General features: G+C 48.0%; 1 protein-coding gene across 1 annotated transcript in view; it reads left to right on the top strand.

Annotated features, from left to right (window-relative positions):
• Positions 1-10,987: 10,987 nt before the first annotated feature.
• LOC123351589 (sodium- and chloride-dependent GABA transporter 1-like) overlaps positions 10,988-23,021 on the top strand; it is a 49,934-nt gene continuing 37,900 nt past the window's right edge. The window contains exons 1-3 of the mRNA XM_044991043.1: positions 10,988-11,221; positions 20,507-20,638; positions 22,466-22,566. Of these exons, the coding sequence (XP_044846978.1) occupies positions 11,095-11,221; positions 20,507-20,638; positions 22,466-22,566 (360 nt within the window). The 5' untranslated portion in view covers positions 10,988-11,094. The remainder of the gene's footprint in view (positions 11,222-20,506; positions 20,639-22,465; positions 22,567-23,021) is intronic.

Below are 23,021 nucleotides of genomic sequence, written 5' to 3'. Positions count from 1 at the left end.
TGTTTCTCATTGTGTGTTTACAGGGCCTAGCAAAACAAGGGCCCTTTCTCGGTGGAAGCCTCTTGGTGCTACAGGAATAGAAATAATAATTCATTTAATATCTAGACACTTACAGGCAAGTCCCAGACAGTGCAGTGTTGCTATATACTGCTAAATAATTGCCTCACCCCAATGGTGGACAAAATGATCCCTGTATGTAAAGCTTTATGGAACCCTTTGGGAGATAAATATCAGCCATTACTTTTATTCCTGTGCCATGTAAGGGAAGAAGAACTCACTTCCTTGAGGTTTTAACCATCATGGATCAATCTTTGGATTGTCACCTCCCACTTTTCCAGCCTTTCTTTCTTCTGGTTGTCATTTTCCCCACGAAGTCTCGATCTTTCACTGTTCCATTATAAAACCACAACAGTTAAGGTTGTAATTACCCACTACAATCCCAATTTTGATCTGCCACCTATCCTGTAGCTTCCTCAAAAAAAAATCTTTCTGCCTGAAATTTCTCTGTGTAATCTCTGGTGAGATGAGGGTTTTGTTGATGTGTTTGTTTTAGTGGGTAGGTGAACCTGAGGCAATCTGGCCAGGTTATTCACAGATATGAGTATCTCCCTTAATTAAAGACCTTAAGGGTAAAGACCTTCACTGGTCCCTTCTCTTCTGTAGATAACATTACCAAAAGGTTGTGGTCCATGCCATGACCTTAGCCACAGCCTCACTATGGTCTGGATACCCTCTGCATCCCATTCACCCTTCCAGCATTTAACAGACACTTCCATTCTCTAGATACAAGGTACAGATCAATTTTTCCCATTTCAGCCCTAAGTGTACAGGCCTCTAAAGCTAGAGGCACACACTACCCTACAAACCATAGTAGGATAGACTTAAGACACCCCCAACTTACTTTTACATAGACTGGAATCAAGGGTGCCGATTCTGATGAGGCAACAAGACTACACTATTGTAGTTCCAATATACACCAGGGAATGCCTGTGTTTCATTCAACTGACAACTCCTACATTCTCCCACTAGCACAGGAAGACTAAGTAAGGCCAAGGGGACAGAGTTAAGGTTGGTGTTGGAAGCTTAGCTATTCCCAGCCTTTTAATGTCTACAAGCTTCTAATTTCCTGTCAAACATTTATATTTTAAAAATCTTACTGCTCAGTTTCTTCATTTACCTATTTTTTTAAAACAAGTCAACATTCTGGTAATGTTGTTTTACAGCGAGAGATGCTTTTTACCAGATGTGTCCGTTACTTTGGGGTATGCTCATTTATTAGTGTTACTCTTGGGAGGGTGCGGGGGTTGGGTTCTGTAATTCTATTAATGCCCTGCTTGTGTCACTTGTGTGTTCATATGGAGCTCTACTTCTCCCTGCTGCAAGTCCTCTCCCAGTGGAGCTATTCTGCAGGACCTAGGTTCCCCAGGGCTGGGTTCCTCCAGCTCCAGAATATCTCTCTCTCTCTCACACACACACACACACTCACACAAGTCTGAGTGGACCAGGTCAATCAGCACTCTCAAGCTGACCCTCTTATATGTCCCTGTACTCAATGGGCTGCATCAAGTAGCACTTTTAGCTGCCACCCTTATATGCCATAGGTTCAGCACATCCCTATCCCCACTTTCACATTACAATTGTACTGGCAGTAACCCACTTGATAAGCAAACCCCACAGTATTTTTGGGCACTGCAGGGATCTTTAGCTTAGGTAAGAGAAGCGTTGCTACAGAGTAAATGGGGAAGCTAGAAAAATGGAGTAAAGTTCAGAGAGAGAGAGAGAAGCAACCAGCTTAACCATAAAAGTTATTTATTGAATAATAGTGATAACTACACAAGGAAGGCTAAAGAAACATAACAGTTACATTATTAAAGGTTAATGCCTGGTAGAAAACAGAGAGAGAGGGGGAGGGATCTCACCCACTCCATGAGGCTTGAAATGGTCGGGGTTCCCAGGTGATGGTGGTAGCTCAGGGTCCTGAGTGCTGGAGACAGGCAGAGCCCCCAGCACGATCAGTCAGGAGAATCACTTCAAAGGTTTTTTTTTCTCCTGCTGATGATAGCTCATCTCAATTGATTGGACTCTTCCAGTTGGTATGCGTACTTCCACCTTTTCATGTTCTCTGTATGTATAAATATCCCCTGTCTGTGTGTTCTATTCTATGCATCCAAAGAAGTGAGCTGTAGCCCACGAAAGATTATGCTGAAATAAATTTGTTAGTCTCTAAGGTGCCACAAGTACTCCTGTTCTTTTTGCGGATACAGACTAACACGGCTGCTACTCTGAAACCAGTCAGGAGATGGAGTCCCAGTGGAACTGATGCAGAGTTTGGGTCTATGCATCAGAACACGTACTTGGGCATAGATAGGGTTTTTTGTAGAGAAAACAGCATGGGGCACGGGACACTTGCTGGAGGATTCTCTGCAGCTTGAGGTCTTCAAACCACAATTTGAGGACTTCAATAACTCAGAAGTAGGTTAGGGGTTTGTTATAGAAGTGGATGGGTGAGATTCTGTGGCCTGCATTGTGCAGGAGGTCAGACTAGATGATCATAATGGTCCCTTCTGACCTTAAAGTCTATGAGTCTATGAGAAAATATTATGGTTCAAGGTAGAACACCAGATTTGTTTATGGGTAAACTGATGACTTAAGGGTTTTCTTTAGGTAAACAATAGGAGCTGATCACTCTTGGCTATGGGTGGTGTTTTCTTCCAGGGAGCTCACAATGAAATTAGGCTGCTTCAGTATTTTGGATATCAGTCAAGGATTCATTACTAGAATTGATCTGATAACTGCTGAGCTGGGTGTATGCAGGTGTAGGTTCATTAACATCTGGAGCAGAGATTCCCCATGATGCAGTGCTTCCCTGCTTTTCTGGTCCCAGAGTTCAGTGCGGTTCTCTGTTCTCCATTCTTATGCCAGCGTTTCCCAAACTTTTTTGGCCATGGAACACTTTTTAGCCTATTATGGAACACTTGTAATATTATTTTGTAGTCGTTTGGTTTTCAAGTAAAAAAGTGCATTATTTATGCTCAAATATACCGGTATTTTATTTTATAAAACAAAGCAAAAATACAAATTTAAAATAACTTGAACTAACAATTTTTAATTGGAAAGTGCATATAAAGTAGTACAAAAATCAAGTGCAAGGGTCTTTCATGGAACATTTATTCACATGGTGCGGACCACCAGTGCTCCGTGGAACACAGTTTGGGAAACACTGCTGTATGCTAATGGAGATGTCTCCCTGTCCCATCTTTCATGCAGATGAGGCTGGGGAGTTGTCTCTGTTCTACATTCTGCATGCTAATGGAGATGTCTTAATCTTGTCACCCTTGTCAGGAGGGGTCTAGGTGTGTCTCTCAGCTCCCTTCACTGCTCTCTGCAAGCCTGTTCTAAGATTGGTTTTGGTTCAAGCAGAGGCTGGGAAGCGGGCGGTGGGGTGTCATTCATGAGTCAGACAGGCTAGATACTGCACCCTGGTTCTCAAAGAACACAGAGCTGACTGGTATCAATGTTTCTTACATTGCCTGAAAGGTCTTTTATATTCCTAGTGCAGCTGTGCCTACCACATACTACTGTCGCCATTGGGAGTCTTTGCAAGTATGCGGTGAGTGACCCTTCCCTGAGAATGACCATGCCCTGCCAGTGACACTCCTGAACCCTGATGCTTGAGTAATAAGGTGTACATTTACCAACTCTGGTGCATTCCCCTACAGAAAGGCGAGGTAACGCCCTTGGGAATGGTAGCCTCCACATCTCCTGTATGCCACTGGATTCTGAACCTCACGATTCTAGAAAATGTAATGTGGATGCAGCATTCTAGTGCAAAAGCTCAGCTGAAATGCGGCCTGTGTCCATTTTCAGATGCTTCTGTCCTGATTATGTTTCTACTGAAGTCACTGGGAGTTTTGGCATAAAGTTCATTGGGAGCAGGATGAACCATTATCTTTTATAGAGGACTGAGTAGGAACAGAAAAAGCCCATTGATGAGCAATGGACATTAGTACTGGACAGTGTGTATGAGAAAGAGATGTGGTATGGGCGAAAGGAAGCTTCTGTACTAGGAGAGAAGAAATATGACAGGGCTAATTTAGCCTGGCAAAGTGAAGGGTATGACAGGGGTGTGTAAAATATTGGCATTGAGACGATCATCTGAGCATTTCTATGTACCCAGTTGTATTGTATAAGAATAAGGGAGCATTGGATTAAATTTAAAAAGCAAATGTAAAATGAATGAAGTTATACCCTTTTTTAATGCAATGGCAGTGCTGAGAAGGAGGGAGGCTGACACCCTTATGCCTCTTCCAGTCCTGGAACCAGCTGCGGGTTGAAACAACCCCAGTGCAAGAGCAGCTCTAACGTATGTCGGCTTGTAATGGCTGCCCAGAGGCATGGCTGGCTGGGGTGCCGTGTGTTCTGTCTTTGCCTCCTACACTGAAGGGATGGGGCCGGAGGGGCCAGGAGAAGCAGACATAGAGCTGTCCATGACAGCTTTACAACAGCTGAGGATTCCCCCACTAAAGCCATCTTCATCTGCCCTTTTCCGTCAGGTTTAAGGCCTCTTTGCACTATGCTGGAGGTGCTAAGAGAACTCAGCAAGGCCCAGGGTTTGGACCAACGCACACAGGTATCCTCTGGAACTCACAGCTTCAAGCTGTTATTTTACTGAGATGTATGACCAGGTGAGACACTGCCAAGAATAAGAACAGAGGCTGTCAGGAAACACTCACGTGGGGGTGAGAAACAAATGTCCCCCTCCCCTGGGTAGAATATTACAAATTAAAGTTCTGGAGATTACAGAGGGGTATCACTTTCCTCTGAAGCATCTGAGACCAGCAACTGACAGCGGCCGGGGACTGGACTAGACAGACCAGTGTCGGTGTTGGTATTTGATTCTGCTTTCAGGCATAGCAGTGTCAGCCCTGATTAAGTCCATTGATTTTGGCAGAGGCACTTCTGATAGTATAAGTGAGAGCAGGATCTCGCAGACATGGGATCCATTTCCAATGTCTGAAAGGAGAAGAGTTCATGGGGATTTAAGTGATGTGCAAAAATATGGAGGGTCTAAAGAGACGTTCCTTCTTTTTACATAGTATGAGAATTAGGGAATCGCTTTATGCAGTTACTGGGCAGTGACCTTAGAACAAAGGATGAAGGGTTAGTTCCTCCTATAGTCCATCATCCTGTGGAATTCTGACACTCCCACAGGACATCCTGGAGTCAAAAATGATAGTTCAGTGGTTCTTGGACTGTCTTCCCTGGGCCACTGGCAGCCCCAGTAGCACTTCCAGGTAGGTTACATCTACACAGCAATAGAAAACCCCGCAGTACCAAGTCTCAGAGCCGGGTCAATTGACTTGGGTTCATGGGGCTCGGGCTACAGAGCTAAAAATAGCATTGTAGTAGTTCTAGCTCAGGCCAGAGCCCGGGCTCTGAGACACTCCCCAAGAGTGAGGGGCATGAGCCTGCACCCAAACATCTACACTGCAATTTTTAGCCCTGCAGCCCAAGCCCTGAAAGCCTGAGTCAGCTGAGCCAGGTTAGTTGTGGCATTCGGTTGTACATGTACCTAGATCTGCTTCCATTAGAATGGTGAAGCATCAGTCAGTCCTACAGCAAGGACACTTCCAGCTAGCTGGGGGGTATCCCAGTCCAGGCTTCTCTTAGAATGTCTTGATGATTTGTTTGCCTGACTAATCTTAAACCATCAGCACTTCTCTGCACCCTCCCTCTCTTTCTTAGCCGGGTGTTTTCTTTGGAATAAATTTGACCAGTATCGAATGTGAGGATGACACTAACATTGGAGGGTCAGCACACCAACTTGAAGGTGGAGCTAAATAGCAAAAAGTGACTAGAGAGATTAGAGCAGTTGAGGGCTGCAAACAACAGAAGGAAATTGGGTAATAAGTAATGTCAGGACTGAGACCCAGAGAGAGAGAATAAACTGTGCAGATACAAAATGGGGAGGGAGGGGTGGAGAGGGAATGGGAGGAGGAGATGGACAGAAACAAAACAGCTGCACCTGTCAGATTAAAGCAAGTTTATTTACTTCTTGTCTCCTTAATACTGTGCTAATGTTAATTTTTCATGTAACCGAGCACTGAAGTCGCTTCAGGGAAAGCACAGAATCAGGATTAGGAGGGAGTCGATCTCAGCCTTTTTCACAACGTGGAACACTTCTCAGAAGCTGTCTGATGTAGCCAGCCATCCCTTTAGTTACTTGTATAGTGCCAGTCACTCAGTGCCATGCATCTTGCGAGAGTCTCCTTTGCCTGAAGCAGTCCACAGTGCAAAAGGCGTCGGAGAGCTGCTATTGGAGCAAGAGTGCTAAGGGGGCTGGTGTTAATAACCTCTGGCACTCTGCATACTAAGGTAATAGGCGGTCAGATTTCATGTTCAGGGCTGTCGCGCTCAGGAATCCCTTTCCCCTGTGCTCTCAGAGGGCCAGATTCTGCACCGGGGTGAAGAATGCAAAGAACTTCTCTGTCTTTGCAGCCTTGTGAAAGGGTCACCCAGGGTCCCACTGAGGAGCATAACACCTGATTCCTACTAGCACCACCTGTGAGTGCTATCTGCCTTTAAGGCATTGAGGGAGAGGTATGGTGACTCAGGGTATGGTGAGACTCCTTCCCTGGCACTGACCAGCATGGAATGAGGAGCAGCTGGCACCCTCTCTATGGGTTGTAGGGGTGCTGCTCCAGCAAGTGCACCTAGGGAACACCAGAGGATAGTCTGTCTGAGTCAGTCAGCAGCATGGCCCCTCCACACCTTTCAGTGCGCCACCAGCACCCAGGGCAGAGACTTTCCCAGAGACAGCCTAGGAGGGTAGTGAGTGGGGAGCAGTCAACCATCAGTTTCCTGTCTGCTGTGCCCAGAACCATCTGGTTCTGGGAGGCCAGCATGAGAAAAAACCCAAACCTCAGGATGTGGAAGCCAGCAGCTCTCATGGCATTGGCTAGGGTCACCCCTACAAGTGAGGAGTTTGTAAAACCTGGGCCAGGCCTGGCCAAATGGGTGCTGTTGGCAGGGAAATCCTATTGGTTCCTGCAATGAGAGAAATGAGGAATATTTCCACTGCTCCCCTCCTTTCAAAATCAGGAAGGTCCTCCCTTTGACTCTATGGAGATCAGGAGAACGGCCGGGCTCAGAACCTTCCTCTCTCTCCTTCCTGTTGGCTATGTTGCAGGCTTGAGCTGGTTGGGGGAAGGGGAGGGGCAATTCTGGCAGAAAATTGTGACTAATAGATTCCCCCCTTTGTTTTTGTCAAAAAAAAATTGAGAGGAAATTTTTGCTTTTCCATCAAAGCAATCACCCCCTGAAACACAGTAATTTCCACCTGAAAACTGCTGGAAACAAACAAACAATCCAGTTTCTCAACAAAAAGCCCCAAAATTTCCAAGGCAAGAGGGCACTTTCTGTGAAAATTTTGTTGTGAAAACCCAGCTTTCCTTTGAAAAAACATTTTGAGGGGAAATTTTTGAGCAGCCCTATTTGCAGCCTCACTGCTCTGCTATGGGTGCCAGTAACATTAATGATCACAGCTGCAAACGACTAAAACATATGCTGCTTCAGCAAAGAGCAGAAAATCAGCACAGACTGTTGTAGCCTGATCAGCTGGTCACAGTTCTAAACAAGAAGTAACTGCATGGGGGAGAAGCAGGGCTGCTTGTCTGTCATTAAAATAGTGTGGATGGAAGGAGCAGGCTAATTGACTGAACAACAGCCTGGGCCATGTAATTAAATTAATTGTGACTCTACCTGTGACATTCATTTGTGTAGTTAGTAGATCTCTGCCAAACGGGGAAGGGCGTGAAAATATCTTTCACAAACATTGCTGGGAGTATTTTTGCTGTTTCATTTCAGGCAATTTCGTACCCCTGAAATTTTGTTTTTCTGTGAAATTTGAGGAATCGGTTAATATTTCACGTTGAAGGATGTGAAAACACAAAAGGTCACTGCTGATCTCAATTTCAGCTTGCCACATTTGAAGCAGAGGTTATGCATTTTCAGGGGGATTTTAAGTAGAATTCTCCCAAAATTAAGGCTTTCAGAAACAGAGGCTTGATCCAACACTCATTGGAGTGCATGGGAATGTGGGCACTGAGTCACACCCCAGCAGGTACCAAAAGTTAGGCCCCTAATGGCTCAGTGCTTAGCATTTTTGAAATTCAGGTCACTTATTTATCTGCCATAGATTTAGGACACTAACTTTTGCCAAGTGCTTTCGAAAATCTTAGCTTGAGTTTACAATGTATGCAAAGCAGGCTGCATGCAGAAACCCACCACTGCATCACATTTAAGTTCTCTGGCCTTGTTTTCAAGGTTCTGCAGAGCACAGCCTAACTCCTGCTTGTAGCTTTGCTCTCATTAATTTTGATTCCATGGGGTTTACAATGCCCCAAAGTGTGCTAGGAAGTTTACAGGACAATTAACATGACATGACGGAGAAGCTGAAAAGTACTCTGCTCTCACCAGGGAGCCAATGTAGGGCCTGGAGCCCAGGAGTTGGTCTTTATGAAGACCTGTGTTCCTGAGGTAGAAGGGCTGTTGCATTTTGTACCAGTCCGACCTTTTGCATGGTGTGCGGTTACATTCCTAGACAGGACTGCAGAAATCAAAGTGGGAAGCAACTAATGCATGGGTCACTCTGGCCTGGGCGGTGTCTGATAGGAAGGGGTACAATCTCCTGGCCAGTCACATATGGAAGTGGGTGGTTTTTGCTGCCAAGGCTATTTGGGTATTGAGGAGCCTGAAAAATCCCCAAGGCTGCAGACCTGCACAAGCGTCTGAGGGCAGATGCCTTCAAAAGTGATGGATTTTGTGGAGTAATCATTGTTGAAAGTGCTCCTCTCTTCTAAGCAGCACCGCCTCAGCTCTGCCTAGGTTCGGTTGTAACCAGCTGCTGATTTTGGCTAGCCACTGAGAAAGCTGGGAGCAGGTGCTGTTCACATCTGATATAGAGCTGGGTGTCACCTGCAGGCTATTCGCATTTCAGCCCACGTGGCCTTTCCCAACAGACTGCATTTTTCCGCCACTGATGCCCATTTTCTTCCACTTTCAGTTTCTGTCGCACAATCATCTTACAACGCTAGTGATGTGTGAAAACAGTGGTGTACGCGGGGGCACTATGATGTGAGTGTCTATAGCAGTAGTCCGAGGGTCGCTGTGATGCCTCACAGATTCTTCCTCTCCTTGGCCTCTTGGTTGGGTTGAGTTTCCTAAAAATCAGTTTTGGCGAGGTTCAAAAGTTTAGCCACCTCCAGGTGGAGATAAAACAACTTCCTCACTGCAAGCAAAGAAAAAACCTCCAGTACAGTCCAATTCCTCTCCATCCCCACCCTAAATATAGAAAGTGTGACATATCGTCTGACTGTAGAAGCTTGGGAAAGGAGCAAAGGGAGAATGGATGTTATTTTTTTAGACATCAGCCTACATAAGCTTCTGTCTCTGAGCAAAAGAGTCAAAATGGCTTTGGCAGATCCTTGGTTACTCTAATTTGTTATATCTCCAGGCAAAGGTAATTGTACGGAGAGTCCTCCACTGAGTCTACCCATAGGGTTTTTGGTGCTGCCTCTTCTGTGTTGTTTTGTAAATAGTCCTTTATTCCCTTTTATTTCCTGACACATTTTCTACAATCTTTTTGCTCTACAAAATGAGTAATTTAAATACCAGGATTGGGTGGGTTGCTGGTTTGGATCGGGTTAGCAGATTGAGTAGGACAGAGAGATGATCTGATCATTTAAGCTTTCATTTCAAATGTCAGGAAATGGGCTATTCTGGCATTTGTGTCATGGGCTATTGGAAAGTGTCTCGTTTCTTGTGTCTCAAAGTATCAGCCAAGCTCTAGTTCTGAAGTGATAGTTAACAATTTGTTGGAGAAAGGAGTTACATTTATCAAAATTGGCCTTGTAGCGTGCAGGAAAGTGGTTTGAGTCTCTATTCTGTGTAGGATGGATGAGAAGCAGAAGCTTTTGTGGATCCTCATTTATAGTATAAGAACTACAGTTATTTTCTTGTCTCTCCCATTCCCTTTTCTCATCACCATACTTTTTCTACCTTCCTTGTCAGATTATACGGCAGAAGAAAATCTATCTATTGCATTTAATAGGATGCCAAACACTGTAGTTGCTAGGACCCGATAATACCACTTAGCATGTTTGTGGTAGTTACATTATGTTCAAAGCACTTTGGAATCATTCGCTAATGAATACTCACAGTGAGGCAAATGTGTATTATTATCTCTATAAACTGAGACTGAGAGGTTAAATGACTTGCCCCAGGCCAGCCTTAGCCACTAGACACTGCTGTCTCTTCACTGCATTATTTTGTATTCTAATACTTGCTCTATTATTTTTTGAATTTGCAAATTTTGTTGCCCCAACAAATCTCTCTGGAGGATTGTGAGGATGGTTCTGTTGAGTATAATACAAGCTCCCCTTACTGGCAGAGTGCCAACACAAGGCCAGTGCATGGCTTATGTCCTCTACTTAGGGCCTCAGGTCAATGGGAATCTTCAGTGGGCTTTGGATCAGGCTCTTCTGCCTTGTCGGAGAAAAACTCAGTTCTCGCTTTTTGTTTGGGTGCAGTAAAATCAAATACTTTATTATTTCTCCAGTAATTACAATGGCCCCCAGCAGCCTCTGCATTTCCCACCTGCCCCCTGGCCTTGCACCTTTCCAGATGAGCTCTTTGCTGTTGGGTATGTAATATGGGGCAGCTGGGGAACAGGTGCTGAGAAGTTGGCATGACTTGCTGAAGGCTGTACAACGAGTCAGTCCACAAGCGTTCAGGAGGATGTGGCTCATAGTCCTATGTCTCTATCCCACTGTTTCAGGCAAAGAACAACTTCTCCCTCTACTTTCTCCTCAGAAGTACCAGCAGGAGCTTTGTCCAACCCACTGGTCCCATTTAATCTGAGATCAGCTGGGACTGAGAGTGTCATTCCTGCCCCTCCAACCCATGCAGTAACTGTGAGCAGCGATGGGGAAGATTGACAACACGTCTGTGGAGCTAAATTCGCCCTCCGAGGTGAAGCAGGCAGCCATTGAGGAATTTGAGCCAATCGCCCAAGGAGATGGGAGCACCAAGAAGATGAAGGAGCTCCCAGACAGAGGTTCTTGGAAGGGCAAATTTGACTTCTTGCTGTCCTGCGTGGGCTACGCCATTGGGCTGGGCAATATCTGGCGGTTTCCATATCTCTGTGGCAAGAATGGAGGAGGTGAGCATAGAATGCTAAACACATGTTTTCCTTTACATCAGCCTCCACCCCAGGGTGTAGTTAGTGCTTTGAAATTTGTCTGCACACTGACTGATTCTTTTCCCTCCCGTCCTGCCCTCAGTGTACACACGATTCACCACATCAGATAAACTGAGGCAGAATAAGCCAATTGCCAGTTGAGATCAGGAAGAAATCATAGTAATGCTTTGCATTTCCATACAGCAGTGCCTTTCACCCACAGATGGATTGTAGGGGCATGAATGAATTAAGCCTCATAACACAGCTGTGAGAGAAGTTAGTATTACTATCCTCATTTTACAGGTGAAGAAACTGAGGTACAGAGAGGTTAAGTGACTTAACAATGGTCACCGAGGAATTCTGTGGCACAGCTGGAAATAGAGCCCTTCTCTTCATGTATCCAGTGTCTTGCTAAGTGCTATCACTTCTTACTCTTCAATTCCACTAAAATCCCTCTTTTCCTTACTGCCCCCTTGGCTAAATCCATTGGCCTCACCTTGGTGAGCTCTTAAAGTGTGTGAGAGTGATGGTCTCTTGGAAGCAGGGCACTGGACTAGGAATCAAGGGAACTGGATTGAATTCCCCGCTCAGCCACAGACTCCTGTGCCTTTGGCAAGTCACATAATCTATTATGTGTCTCCATTCTGTCTCTAGAAACTGGGGCTGTTTCTACTAGCCTGGCTCACGGGGATAAAATCCACCAGTGATTGAGGCACTCAGATACTCCAGTGATAGTGGTCATAGAAGTACCCAGATGGCCTCGATTTTCTGTAGTCCTCGGGTACGTCTACACTACGGGACTATTCCGAATTTGCATAAACCGGTTTTGTAAAACAGATTTTATAAAATCGAGTGCACGCGGCCACACTAAACACATTAAATCGGTGGTGTGCGTCCATGGTCCGAGGCTAGCGTCGATTTCTGGAGCGTTGCACTGTGGGTAGCTATCCCGTAGCTATCCCATAGTTCCCGCAGCCTCCCCCGCCCCTTGGCATTTCCGGGTTGAGATCCCAGTGCCTGATGGGGCAAAAATCATTTTCGCGGGTGGTTCTGGGTACAGCCTCACCCCTCCCTCCCTCCCTGACAGCGGCAGACAACCGTTTCGCGCCTATTTTTGGTTGGTGAACCGTGCAGACGCCATAGCACAGCAAGCATGGACCCTGCTCAGCTCCATACCGCAATCGTGGATGTTTTAAACACCTCGCGCACTCTCATGCAGTATATGCTGAACCAGGACCTTCGAACCGAGGCGAGTAAGAGGCGGATACGGCAGCACGGCGATGACAGTGATGAGGACGTGGACACAGAATTATCTCAAACCGCGGGCCCCGGCGCTTTGGAGATCCTGATGGTAATGGGGCAGATTCTATCCATTGAACGCCGATTTTGGGCCCGGGAAACAAGCACTGACTGGTGGGACCGCATTGTGTTGCAGGTGTGGGACGATTCCCAGTGGCTGCGAAACTTTCGCATGCGTAAGGGCACTTTCATGGAACTTTGTGACTTGCTTGCCCCTGCCCTGAAACGCCATAATACCAAGATGAGAGCAGCCCTCACAGTAGAGAAGCGAGTGGCGATAGCCCTGTGGAAGCTTGCAACGCCAGACAGCTACCGGTCAGTCGGGAATCAATTTGGAGTTGGAAAATCTACTGTGGGGGCTGCTGTGATGCAAGTAGCCAAAGCAATCACTAAGCTGCTGCTACGAAAGGTTGTGACTCTGGGAAACGTGCAGGCCATAGTGGATGGCTTTGCTGCAATGGGATTCCCTAACTGTGGGGGGGCGATAGATGGAACCCATATCCCTATCTTGGCACCGCAGCACCAGGGCACCCAGTACGTAAACCGGAAGGGGTACTTTTCAATGGTGCTGAAAGCACTGGTGGATCACAAGGGACGTTTCACAAACATCCACGCGGGATGGCCAGGGAGGGTTCATGACGCTCGCGTATTCAGAAGCACTACTCTGTTTAAACGGCTGCAGCAAGGGACTTACTTCCCAGACCAGAAAATAACAGTTGGGGATGTTGAAATGCCTGTCGTTATCCTGGGGGACCCAGCCTACCCCTTGATGCCATGGCTCATGAAGCCATACACAGGCAGCCTGGACAGTGGTCAGGATCTGTTCAATTACAGGCTGAGCAAGTGCAGAATGGTGGTGGAATGTGCATTTGGCCATTTAAAGGCGCGCTGGCGCACATTACTGACTCGCTCAGACCTCAGCCAAACCAATGTCCCCTACGTTATTGCTGCTTGCTGTATTCTCCACAATCTCTGTGAGAGTAAGGGGGAGACCTTTATGGCGGGGTGGGAGGCTGAGGCAAATCACCTGGCCGCTGATTACGCGCAGCCAGACACCAGGGAGATTAGAAGAGCACACCAGGAAGCGGTGCGCATCAGAGAAGCTTTGAAAACGAGCTTCATCAATGGCCAGGGTACAGTGTGACTGCTGTGTTTGTTGATGAACACCCAACCCCCTTGATTGACTCAGTCCCTGTAAGCAACTCCCCCTCCCCCTTCGAGTACAGCTTACTTATGCAAATAAAGTCACTCTCATTTAAAAAGCATGAATTCTTTATTGATTCATTATAAAAAGAGGGAGAGAAGTAAGGGTGTGCTTTGGGAGGAGGAAAGGAGGGATGGAGAAGGCCATTAAAAAAAAATTCAGAGTAACGGCATCCTTCTGGTTGGGCTGTCCACGGGGGTGGAGTGGGCGGGTGCACGGAGCCTCCCCCCACGCGTTCTTACACGTCTGGGTGAGGAGGCTAAGGAACATGGTGAGGGGGGAGGGTGGTTATACAGGGGCTGCAGCGGCACTCTGTGATCCTGCTGCCGTTCCTGAAGCTCCACAAGACGCCGGAGCATGTCAGTTTGATCACGCAGCAGCCCCAGAGTTGCATCCCGCCACCGCTGATCTTCCTGCCGCCACCGCTGATTTTCCTGCCGGTCTTCCTGCCGCCACCTCTCATCTCGGTTGTCCCTCCTGTCCTCACGTTCATCCCTCCTGTCCTCACGTTCACTGGCCTCTTTCCTGTAATTTGAAACCACGTCCTTCCACTCATTCAGATGAGCTCTTTCATTGCGTGTAACTTCCATAATATCCGAGAACATCTCATCTCGCATCTTCTTTTTCCTCCGCCTTATCTGTGCTAGCCTTTGGGATGGAGGAGGGACGCTTGAAAAATTTGCAGCTGCATGAGGGAGATAAATATTTAGAAAGATACATTTTACAGAACAATGGTTATACTCTTTCACAGTGAAAAGCACTATTCACCTTACATAGCACATGTGATTTCCCTACAAGGTCGCATTTTTCATCTTAATAGTGACTGCTTGCATCTCTGGGGTTACAGATCTCAGACACAGGTCCAGGCATCAGGATTCAGCTTGCATGCGGCCATGGTAAGCCACTGTCTCAGTGATTTACCCCTCCCCCCCCAACGCATGGCTAATACCACGCTAGCTCCCTGCTAATCAACAACCTTCCCCCTCCCCCCAACCCACTGCTTGTCCGGTAGCTTGGGGAAGATCGCCTCGCCGGTGACCAAACAGAAAAGATCATCGGCATTTCACTCCTCCCCTCCCCCCGCTTCGCTACGTGCAGGAAAGTGTTTTTTTAAGCTGCTGCATTCCACGAACCCAGTAGAAAAATGGCCACCCCCCTTACTTAAATTCCTGATTTTTAACCAGGTTATCCTGAACGATATCACTTTGCTGAGGATAACAGAACAAGATAAAGAGCGGATGCTTCTTGAATGCCAGCAGTCACCGGGACCATACGCTGCTATGCTTTGCCACGCAATGATACCTGATTACTTGCTACATGCATGGCGTGGTAAAGTGTCCTACCATGGTGGGCGGAACAAGGATGCCTTGCCCAGAAACCTTCTGCAAAGGCTTCTGGAGTACCTACAGGAGCGCTTCATCGAGATGTCCCTGGAGGATTTCCTCTCAATCCCCGGACATGTTAACAAACTTTTCTAAGTAACTATACTGTCTGCGAATGCATCCCAAGTCCTCAGGGCAAATCAATCATTAAAAAAGGCTTGCTTAAAAAACACTGTTTGCTATTTGCAAAGGTACACTCACCAGAGCTCCCTTCCAGGGCGTCATTCTCTGGAATAGTTGCTTGTGAGGGCTGGGAGCAGGGTAATTCCGTCAGGGTGATAAAAAGCTCCTGGCTGCTGGGGGTCACGGAGTGCTGTGTGCTCTCTGCGAGGTCTTCCTCTTCTTCTTCCTCTTCATCTTCCCCGTCTGCATAATCCTCAGACATGGCAGAGATTACAACCCCCACCTCGGAATCCACGGTCAGGGGTGGGGTACTTGTGGCGCAGCCCCCTAAAATTGCATGCAGCTCATCATAGAAGCGGCATGTTTTTCGACCTGCCCCGGACCTTCCGTTTGCTTCTTTGGTTTTCTGGTAGGCTTGTCTGAGCTCCTTAACTTTCACTCTGCACTGCACGGAGTCCCTGCTGTGGCCTTTAGCCGTCATAGCCTTAGAAATTCTTTCAAATACTTTTTCATTTCGTCTTTTGGAACGCAGTTCTGTTAGCACTGAATCCTCTCCCCATATAGCGATCAGATCCAGTACCTCCCGAGCGGTCCATGCTGGGGCTCTTTTTCGATTCTCAGGAGACTGCATTGTTAACTGTGCTGATGAGCTGTGCGTGGTCACCTGTGATGATGAGCTCTCCACGCTCTCGAAGCAGGAAATGAATTTCAAAAGTTCGCGGGGCTTTTCCTGTCTACCTGGCCAGTGCATCCGAGTTGAGAATGCTGTCCAGAGCGGTCAGTGGTGCACTGTGGGATAGCTCCCGGAGGCCAATACCGTCGATTGCGGCCACACTAACCCTATTCCGATATGTTAATACCGATATTAGCGCTACTCCTCTCGTCGGGCAGGAGTACAGAAACCGATTTAAAGAGCCATTAAAATCGATATAAGGTGCCTCCTAGTGTGGACGGTTGTGGCGTTAAATCGGTTTTACGCTCCTAAAACCGATTTAAACGCCTAGTGTAGACCAGGCCCTCTTCTCCCTCCCCACCATTTTTGTCAAAGCTCTGCTGCTAATGTCACCTTCCTCTCTCACTGCTTCATCCATGTCACTCACTTTCTCCACTTGTCTCACTGGCTTTCCATCTCTTACCATGTCTAGCTCAAACTACTCCTCACCTCCAACACTGCCAATAATCTCAGCTCCAGCTGTCATAGGCTCTCATTTCCTCCTACTTCCTTCCCCACCCTCTTCACTTCCCCCACTCCATCCTTTCCCAGTCTTGGTTTTCCCCCCTTCAGTCATGCTGCCCCCTGTGCTTGAAAAATCTTCCCCTCCTAGGCCACCAGTCTTCTTTTCCCTCTCCTTTAAATTCCTCCTAAATATTCACTTCCTCTCTGACCTGCTTGTCCTTCTCATGAGCTCTTTCTCCCACTCCTTCCTTACTGTACTGTTGTCCCATGTCTGACATTGCCTTTGTGTTTCATCTAGTTTGCATGTTGGGAAAAGAGACCCGTCCAACTGATCACAGGTGTCCTGACTCCCTGTCCCCTACACTAACCACTAGACAATACTCTGCCCATGAAATTCCACCACAGCACATTATCGAATCATAGAAATGTAGGGCTGGAAGGGACCTCAAGAGGTCATCTAGTTCTCGACCTTTTTCTTTTTGAGGCCCCTCCCGACATGCTATCAAAACTCCATTGCCCAGCTGTGCCACAACTCTTTTTTTGCATATAAAAGCCAGGGCTGGCGTCAAGGGATAGCAAGCGGGGCAATTGCCCGGGGCCCCACACTACAAAGCTGAGTTGCTCAGGCTTTGGCTTCAGCCCCGGGTGATGGGGCTCGGGGCCCCTGGCTGCAGTTCTGCGCAGTGGGGCTTTGGCTTTCTGCCCTGGGCCCTAAGAAGCCTACCACCGGCCATGCTTGGCAGACCCCCTGAAACCTGTCTGTGGCCCTGGACCTCTGGTTGAGAACCAATGGTCTAGTGCAACCCCTTGCACCAAGGCAGGACCAAGTAAACCTAGACCATCCCTGACAGGTCTTTGTCTAACCTCTTCTTAAAAAACCTCCAAAGATGGAGATTCCACAACCTCCCCTGCAAGTCTATTCCAGTGCTTAACTACCCTTATTGTTAGAAAGTTCTTCCTAATAGCTAACCTAACACAATTAGGTGCGCTATGAGCTTTTCCAGCTTCCTCTGAAGTATCAGGCACCAACTACAGTTGGCGACCAGGTGAGGTGGCCCAGGTGTCTCTCCCTTCTATTCCTGTTTTCTTATGTCAATTCATAAGGAATAATGGTTTTATGGGGCAGTGCTGAGTGATGGGAGAGGTGGCTTTTATTGCTGGCTCTGCCACACTGTGGGTGCATGATCTCAGACAAATCACGGCACCTCAGCATGGCTGTTTCTTCATAACTCAGTTGGAGATAATAATAGATATCTCAGGGGTGTTATGAGGCTAAAATAATTCCTCTCTGCAAATCATGCTGAGCCCCGAGGAGGGAAGTGCCAAGTGCTATTATTAGTGTTACAAATCCAGCACTATATGATCTCTAACACAACAGAGGCAGGGATGCAGAGCAATGCAGCAGGAGTTTCAGAAAATGCTGGATGAGCCTAGCAAATTTGCCAGTTGCCATAAGAAATGTTGCTCTCAGGAAATGTAAAGTCGTGCGCTGTGCCTGCGTAGTTTCAAGGCCCCATGCTGCTGGTCCATGCAGGCTGTTCCATTGCTGTCTGTATCAGTCACTCCTCTGGTCCTCTTCCAGTCTGGCTGCCAACAAGCAACTGTTTCTGCAGCCTGCCACAGTGAGCAGCAGTGGAGGTTGCTGACGTCTGAAAATAAGCAGGCAAAGGGACACACAAAGCACTGCTCAGACCCAATTGAAAGCAAAGAGGAAGGATCAGTCAGCTTCTGACTCAGAACCAGGTAGGCAATGCCTCCCGCGCCGAGGCTGAGGCACCTCCACTGCTGAGCAGACAGTGGGTGGAACTCCAATTATATATCAGCACGTGCAATGTTGAAAGCAAAGTTGTGTGGGCTGCTTCCATTACGCAAAGACAAATTGAATGGAATGACAATATTGTCGTTTCACTAACTGCTGTCACATTGGATCAACCCCCAGTCGATTTAATCTGTATTGTAATCAGGGATACAGTGAGGGTGAGATTCATTCCAGGTAGACATACCCTTAGCACTGAATGTAGCTCAGTAGGTCCTAACAATTGTCTGATGAGAAATTTAGACTGTGCATACCTGATAGTGAATGTTTCTTTAACTGCTTATGACAGGCATTTGACCTTGATTAAGGCTACAAACAAAAACATATTGTTGCTTTTAGTTCCTGGTAATTAATCAGTGGGCAGTGGTGGCCATTTTCTTTACTAATTATTATTAGTATTGGTTTGTATCACATTAGTGCCTAGAGGCTCCAACCAAGATTGGGGCTGCATTGTGCCAGGTGCAGTACAAACCCGGTCCCTGTTCCAAAGAGCTAAATCTAAATAGAGAAGGCAAACAAGGCGAGGGGAGGGAGGCAAGATTATTTTCATCCCCAAGAGACTGACTGACTTGCCCCAGATCACACTGGTACAGAACCCAGATCTCCTGAGTCCCACCCCTGTTTTTGCACTCAAAATTCAGTGTGCTCATTTTTAGTTCTACCAACATTTCTCCAAATCATTTCTGCCCAGGGTGTAATTTTCCTCCCAGAATGTTATAATAGGGTGGCCAATGATGCAGGGCCCCGATCATGGTTTGTCCATGTCTAGGATCTACCACAATATGACTAAATACTAATAGCCTCAGAGATTGGATCTGACCTTTCCCAAAGTTCTTAGAAGGCTTGACTCTGATTTCTGGCTTGCAGGCGTCCATTGCTAGCTAGAATGCTGTAGGGGGTGCTGATTGGCATCTTTCTACCACAGCGTTGGAGAGGTTTTTTTAAGTCAAGATGTTGTTGAATATAAGCTGGCACTTTTTGCCAGCTGGGAGTTCAAGCTCACGGCCGTCAAGCTGCTTGCCCGCAGCACACTGACCGTGTCCCCCTGCCACCTGCTGCCAACTTATGTTCCTGAATCACTGCCCTAGACGCATGTAAAGGGGCTTGAAGCCAACTTCCCCCTGTGGGGCTCAGCTGTCTATCCAGCTCCCGTTGGGCCTCAGCTGTTTACCCACTGAGTCAGCAGTCCTGACTGACGTCAAGTGTCTCTGCAGAGTCATCCCTAGTGGTTTGATGGAGCCCAATAGTGTCACAGATGGACCCAGCACAATGATCCATGATTTCAGGTTGTCCAGGCTTGATTATTGCAAACCCCTATACCTGAGACTGAAGATGCAAATTCTGGGGCAGGGAAACCCAGCTAATCGAGAATGCAGCAGCCCTCTGCTGAGTGACCCTGGGAGGTGGGAGTGTATCACTGCAGTGCTTCAGTCATGTCACTCCCTCCTCGTTAAACAGAGTTCCCATTCAAAGTCATGGTGCAAATCTTCAGAGCTCAGAGGGTTGGGTCTGAGGTAGCTGAGCAACCACCACTCTTTCCACAATGAGGACCCTCTGTGACAGCATCCATCCTAAGGGCAATGGACCTCTCTACAACCTGTGTTAGACCTGCGAAAGCTGGAGTCTGAGCTTTCTCAACAGCCATCCTGTAGCCGCAGAACTGCCTTCCTCAAGAAATCCAACTGACCTCAAATCTCGCTGCCAGCACGTCCAGCTGCAAGACCCAACTGGTTTGCCCTAGCTTTTCTGTCACAATAACAGAATAGTTAACAAATGAACTAATGGCTAATGCCAAAGTCTCCTGTCTGCTGTTGGGCTGGTGGGGAGAGAGAGAACAAATTGCCCATGAACTACCAGTTCCTGTTTCTGTTTTCTTGCCTTGGTCTCAGATATCACGTTGATGAGTGTGGTATAAATATCTAGACTGATAAGTCAGATCAGGACATGGGTGATGGGGCAAAGGTGATGGGGATGTGAGAAGGAAGAAGTGATAGAGAAAGATACAGTCCAAATAGTAATTAAACAGCCACCATGGAACAAACCTTGTTCACTATCGAACAGAGGGATCAAAGCTGGGGGTGGCATTGTTGCTTGAGAACTGGAGCTGGAACAGAGCATTGGGACTGCAACGTGAGCCCAGGGATTTGTGCAGTAACTGTGAGCTGAGCTTTACATTTCTTGGGGAGAAAAGGTGGCCAGGGCCCCGAAAAGTCTTGTGGGATGAGACCTTGCAGAACGTGCTGCTAACAGCTGTTTGTTCTTCCAGGGGCTTTCTTGATTCCCTATTTTCTGACGCTGGTGTTTGCTGGGATTCCTGTCTTCCTGCTGGAGACAGCTCTCGGCCAGTATACCTCTGTTGGCGGATTGGGGGTCTGGAAATTAGCGCCCATGTTCAAAGGTACTGTGCTGTAAGTCCATGATGCTGATGCCATATATCTAACTTTAGAGCTGAAACCATTTACTGGAATGGGAAGCAACACCTCAGGGACTGGGACATAAGCCCTTGGGGAAATGGTGGTGAGTCCCTGGAGACTGTTATAGCTGATCTATGGTGTTTTTAAGGTCCCTGTGACGGGGCAGGGCAGCCCCGCACTGGTACAGCAGGGGTTAACCCTTCTTTACTAGCAGAGGAAGCCACGCCCAGGAAGTTCTGCTGGGCATGCTCCAACTGGCAGACCAGTATAAAAGCCTGCAGGTCTGCTCAGTCTGGGCTGGCCACCGGGGGAGAAGGACGCAGACCGTCAGCCTCTGCAGAGGGAGAGCCCAGGAGCTCGGACCGGGGCGCCAGCCGAGCCGGGGCCGACCCGGGTCCCCCGGGGAGGGATGCCGGCAGTGACGGACCTACTGGGGAGCCGCTCCCACAACGCAGACGTCCAGCCAGGCAGGGTAGGAAGTGACCCAGGGGCATTGTAGAGACTGACAGCCTTAAAGCTGTAGGATCGCTTGGCGTGTTGCGGGCGGATCCCCGCTGAGCGGGAGGCAAGGAGAACTTGCCACAAACAGGGCCCTGGGTCGGGGCTCGGTGGAGAGGGAGGGCCCGAGTCCCCCTACCCCACCCCGTAATACCCCACCCCGAAGGGGGTATTTATGGACTCAGGCCGCTAGGCCGCACTACCCCACTCCGAAGGGGGTGTGTAGGGACTCCGGCCGCTAGTCCGTGCTACCCCACCCCGAAGGGGGCGCTTATGGACTCCGGCCGCTAGGCCGCGCTACCCCGCCCCGAAGGGGGCGCTTATGGACTCCGGCCGCTAGGCCGCGCTACCCCGCCCCGAAGGGGGCGCTTATGGACTCCGGCCGCTAGGCCGCGCTACCCCACCCCGAGAGGGGGGCGGTTACGGACTCCGGCCGCTAGGCCGTGCTACTCCACCCCGGAGGGGGTGTCCATAGACTCTGGCCGCTAGGCCGTAATACGCCGGCTACCAGGGGCAGACCGAAGGACAAGCGAGTGGTGCAGCGCTAGGCCCCAACCCGCCCCTGCCACGAGGGGGCGCTGGGGCACCTGGCCCACCACAGTCCCCTTCACCATGGTGTCTAGGCATCAGTAACACTCCAGCTCTCTGTCTGAATGACCTTTGATAGTGACAAAACACTCAGGTAGACAACACTGCCTTGATGGAGGCAAACGACTGAACGGAGCCACCTGGCCCAGCAGGATTGTACTTAACATGAGATGCAGTTAGTTGGTGGGGAGGACAGTGCTGCTCTGTACCAGCAGAACCCTGATTACTGTACACTAGAAGGTTGGCTCTCCCCCAGTTGGGAGTAAACCTGTTGTTGTTGTGTTCACAGTAACAACCTACGAGAGGCTAGCGGTGAATTAGAATGAATGTTTTTATTAAGAGAGACTAATTCAAGTACAGGAGCAGGCAGAGACACAGCTGGTTCCCCCTCTTTGATTTTCATAGAGCTCCACACATACAACTCTGCTAGCAGGATACTGAAGGACACCACCATTCAATCTTTGAAACATGGGAGAGAGGCATAACATCCGCACAAGCCTTCATTGGCTGATCAGTGAACTTGAGGCACCGTGCGCTGTCACTAACTGATCTCTGTGAGATGATTCACATTTCCTAGGTGTACAAACCTTCGCCTCTCCTCTGTGCAGTCACTTCTCGGCTTGCCGTCCCCACTTCAGCATAGGAGGCTTGTATCCATCTGCTCAGTATAACTCCATAGACTTTGGATGGCTTGTGTTGAGCACGCTCTGTTTCTTCTCTCCTAGGAGTGGGCCTGGCTGCTGTGGTTCTCTCGTTCTGGGATAATGTCTATTACATTGTCATCATTGCCTGGGCACTGTACTATCTCTTCAACTCTTTCACTGCAGTGAGTTTCAGCCATTTCTATGAACCTTAATTGGCTCTGTGTAATTTTGGCAGTTCCTGTTTCTCTCGTGAAATGTGGAATTTAACATTCCTTGCTGTTTGTGCCATGAAATACACAATATACAGTTTACAGATTGTGCGAAGGGGCTCGCTTAATGTTGCTTCTGGATCTGTTGCTGAGACATCCTATGATGACATCAACTGATCTGCATTACTGTGTGCTGTGTTCTTTTAGTGGATATGTTCCCTTTATAAATCTTAGAAATCTGTCCCTCTGCCCCACAGCCTTTCACATTCTTCTTTCTGTCTATCATAGTCAGAAAGTGCCAGTCACGGTAATAGCGACGTGTTCTAAAATGGCTTCTTCATGAGATTGTCTCATTACCATGGGCTTGGTAGTGAACTTAATTAGACTCCAATTACACTGCTCCCACTCCATTGATACCAGTGGAAAAG

This window comes from Mauremys mutica, chromosome 1 (genome assembly GCF_020497125.1).
Source record: "Mauremys mutica isolate MM-2020 ecotype Southern chromosome 1, ASM2049712v1, whole genome shotgun sequence".
Classification (NCBI taxonomy): domain Eukaryota; kingdom Metazoa; phylum Chordata; order Testudines; family Geoemydidae; genus Mauremys; species Mauremys mutica.
Note: the sequence above shows the minus strand (reverse complement) of the source record. Positions and strands in the feature narration are given on the sequence as shown.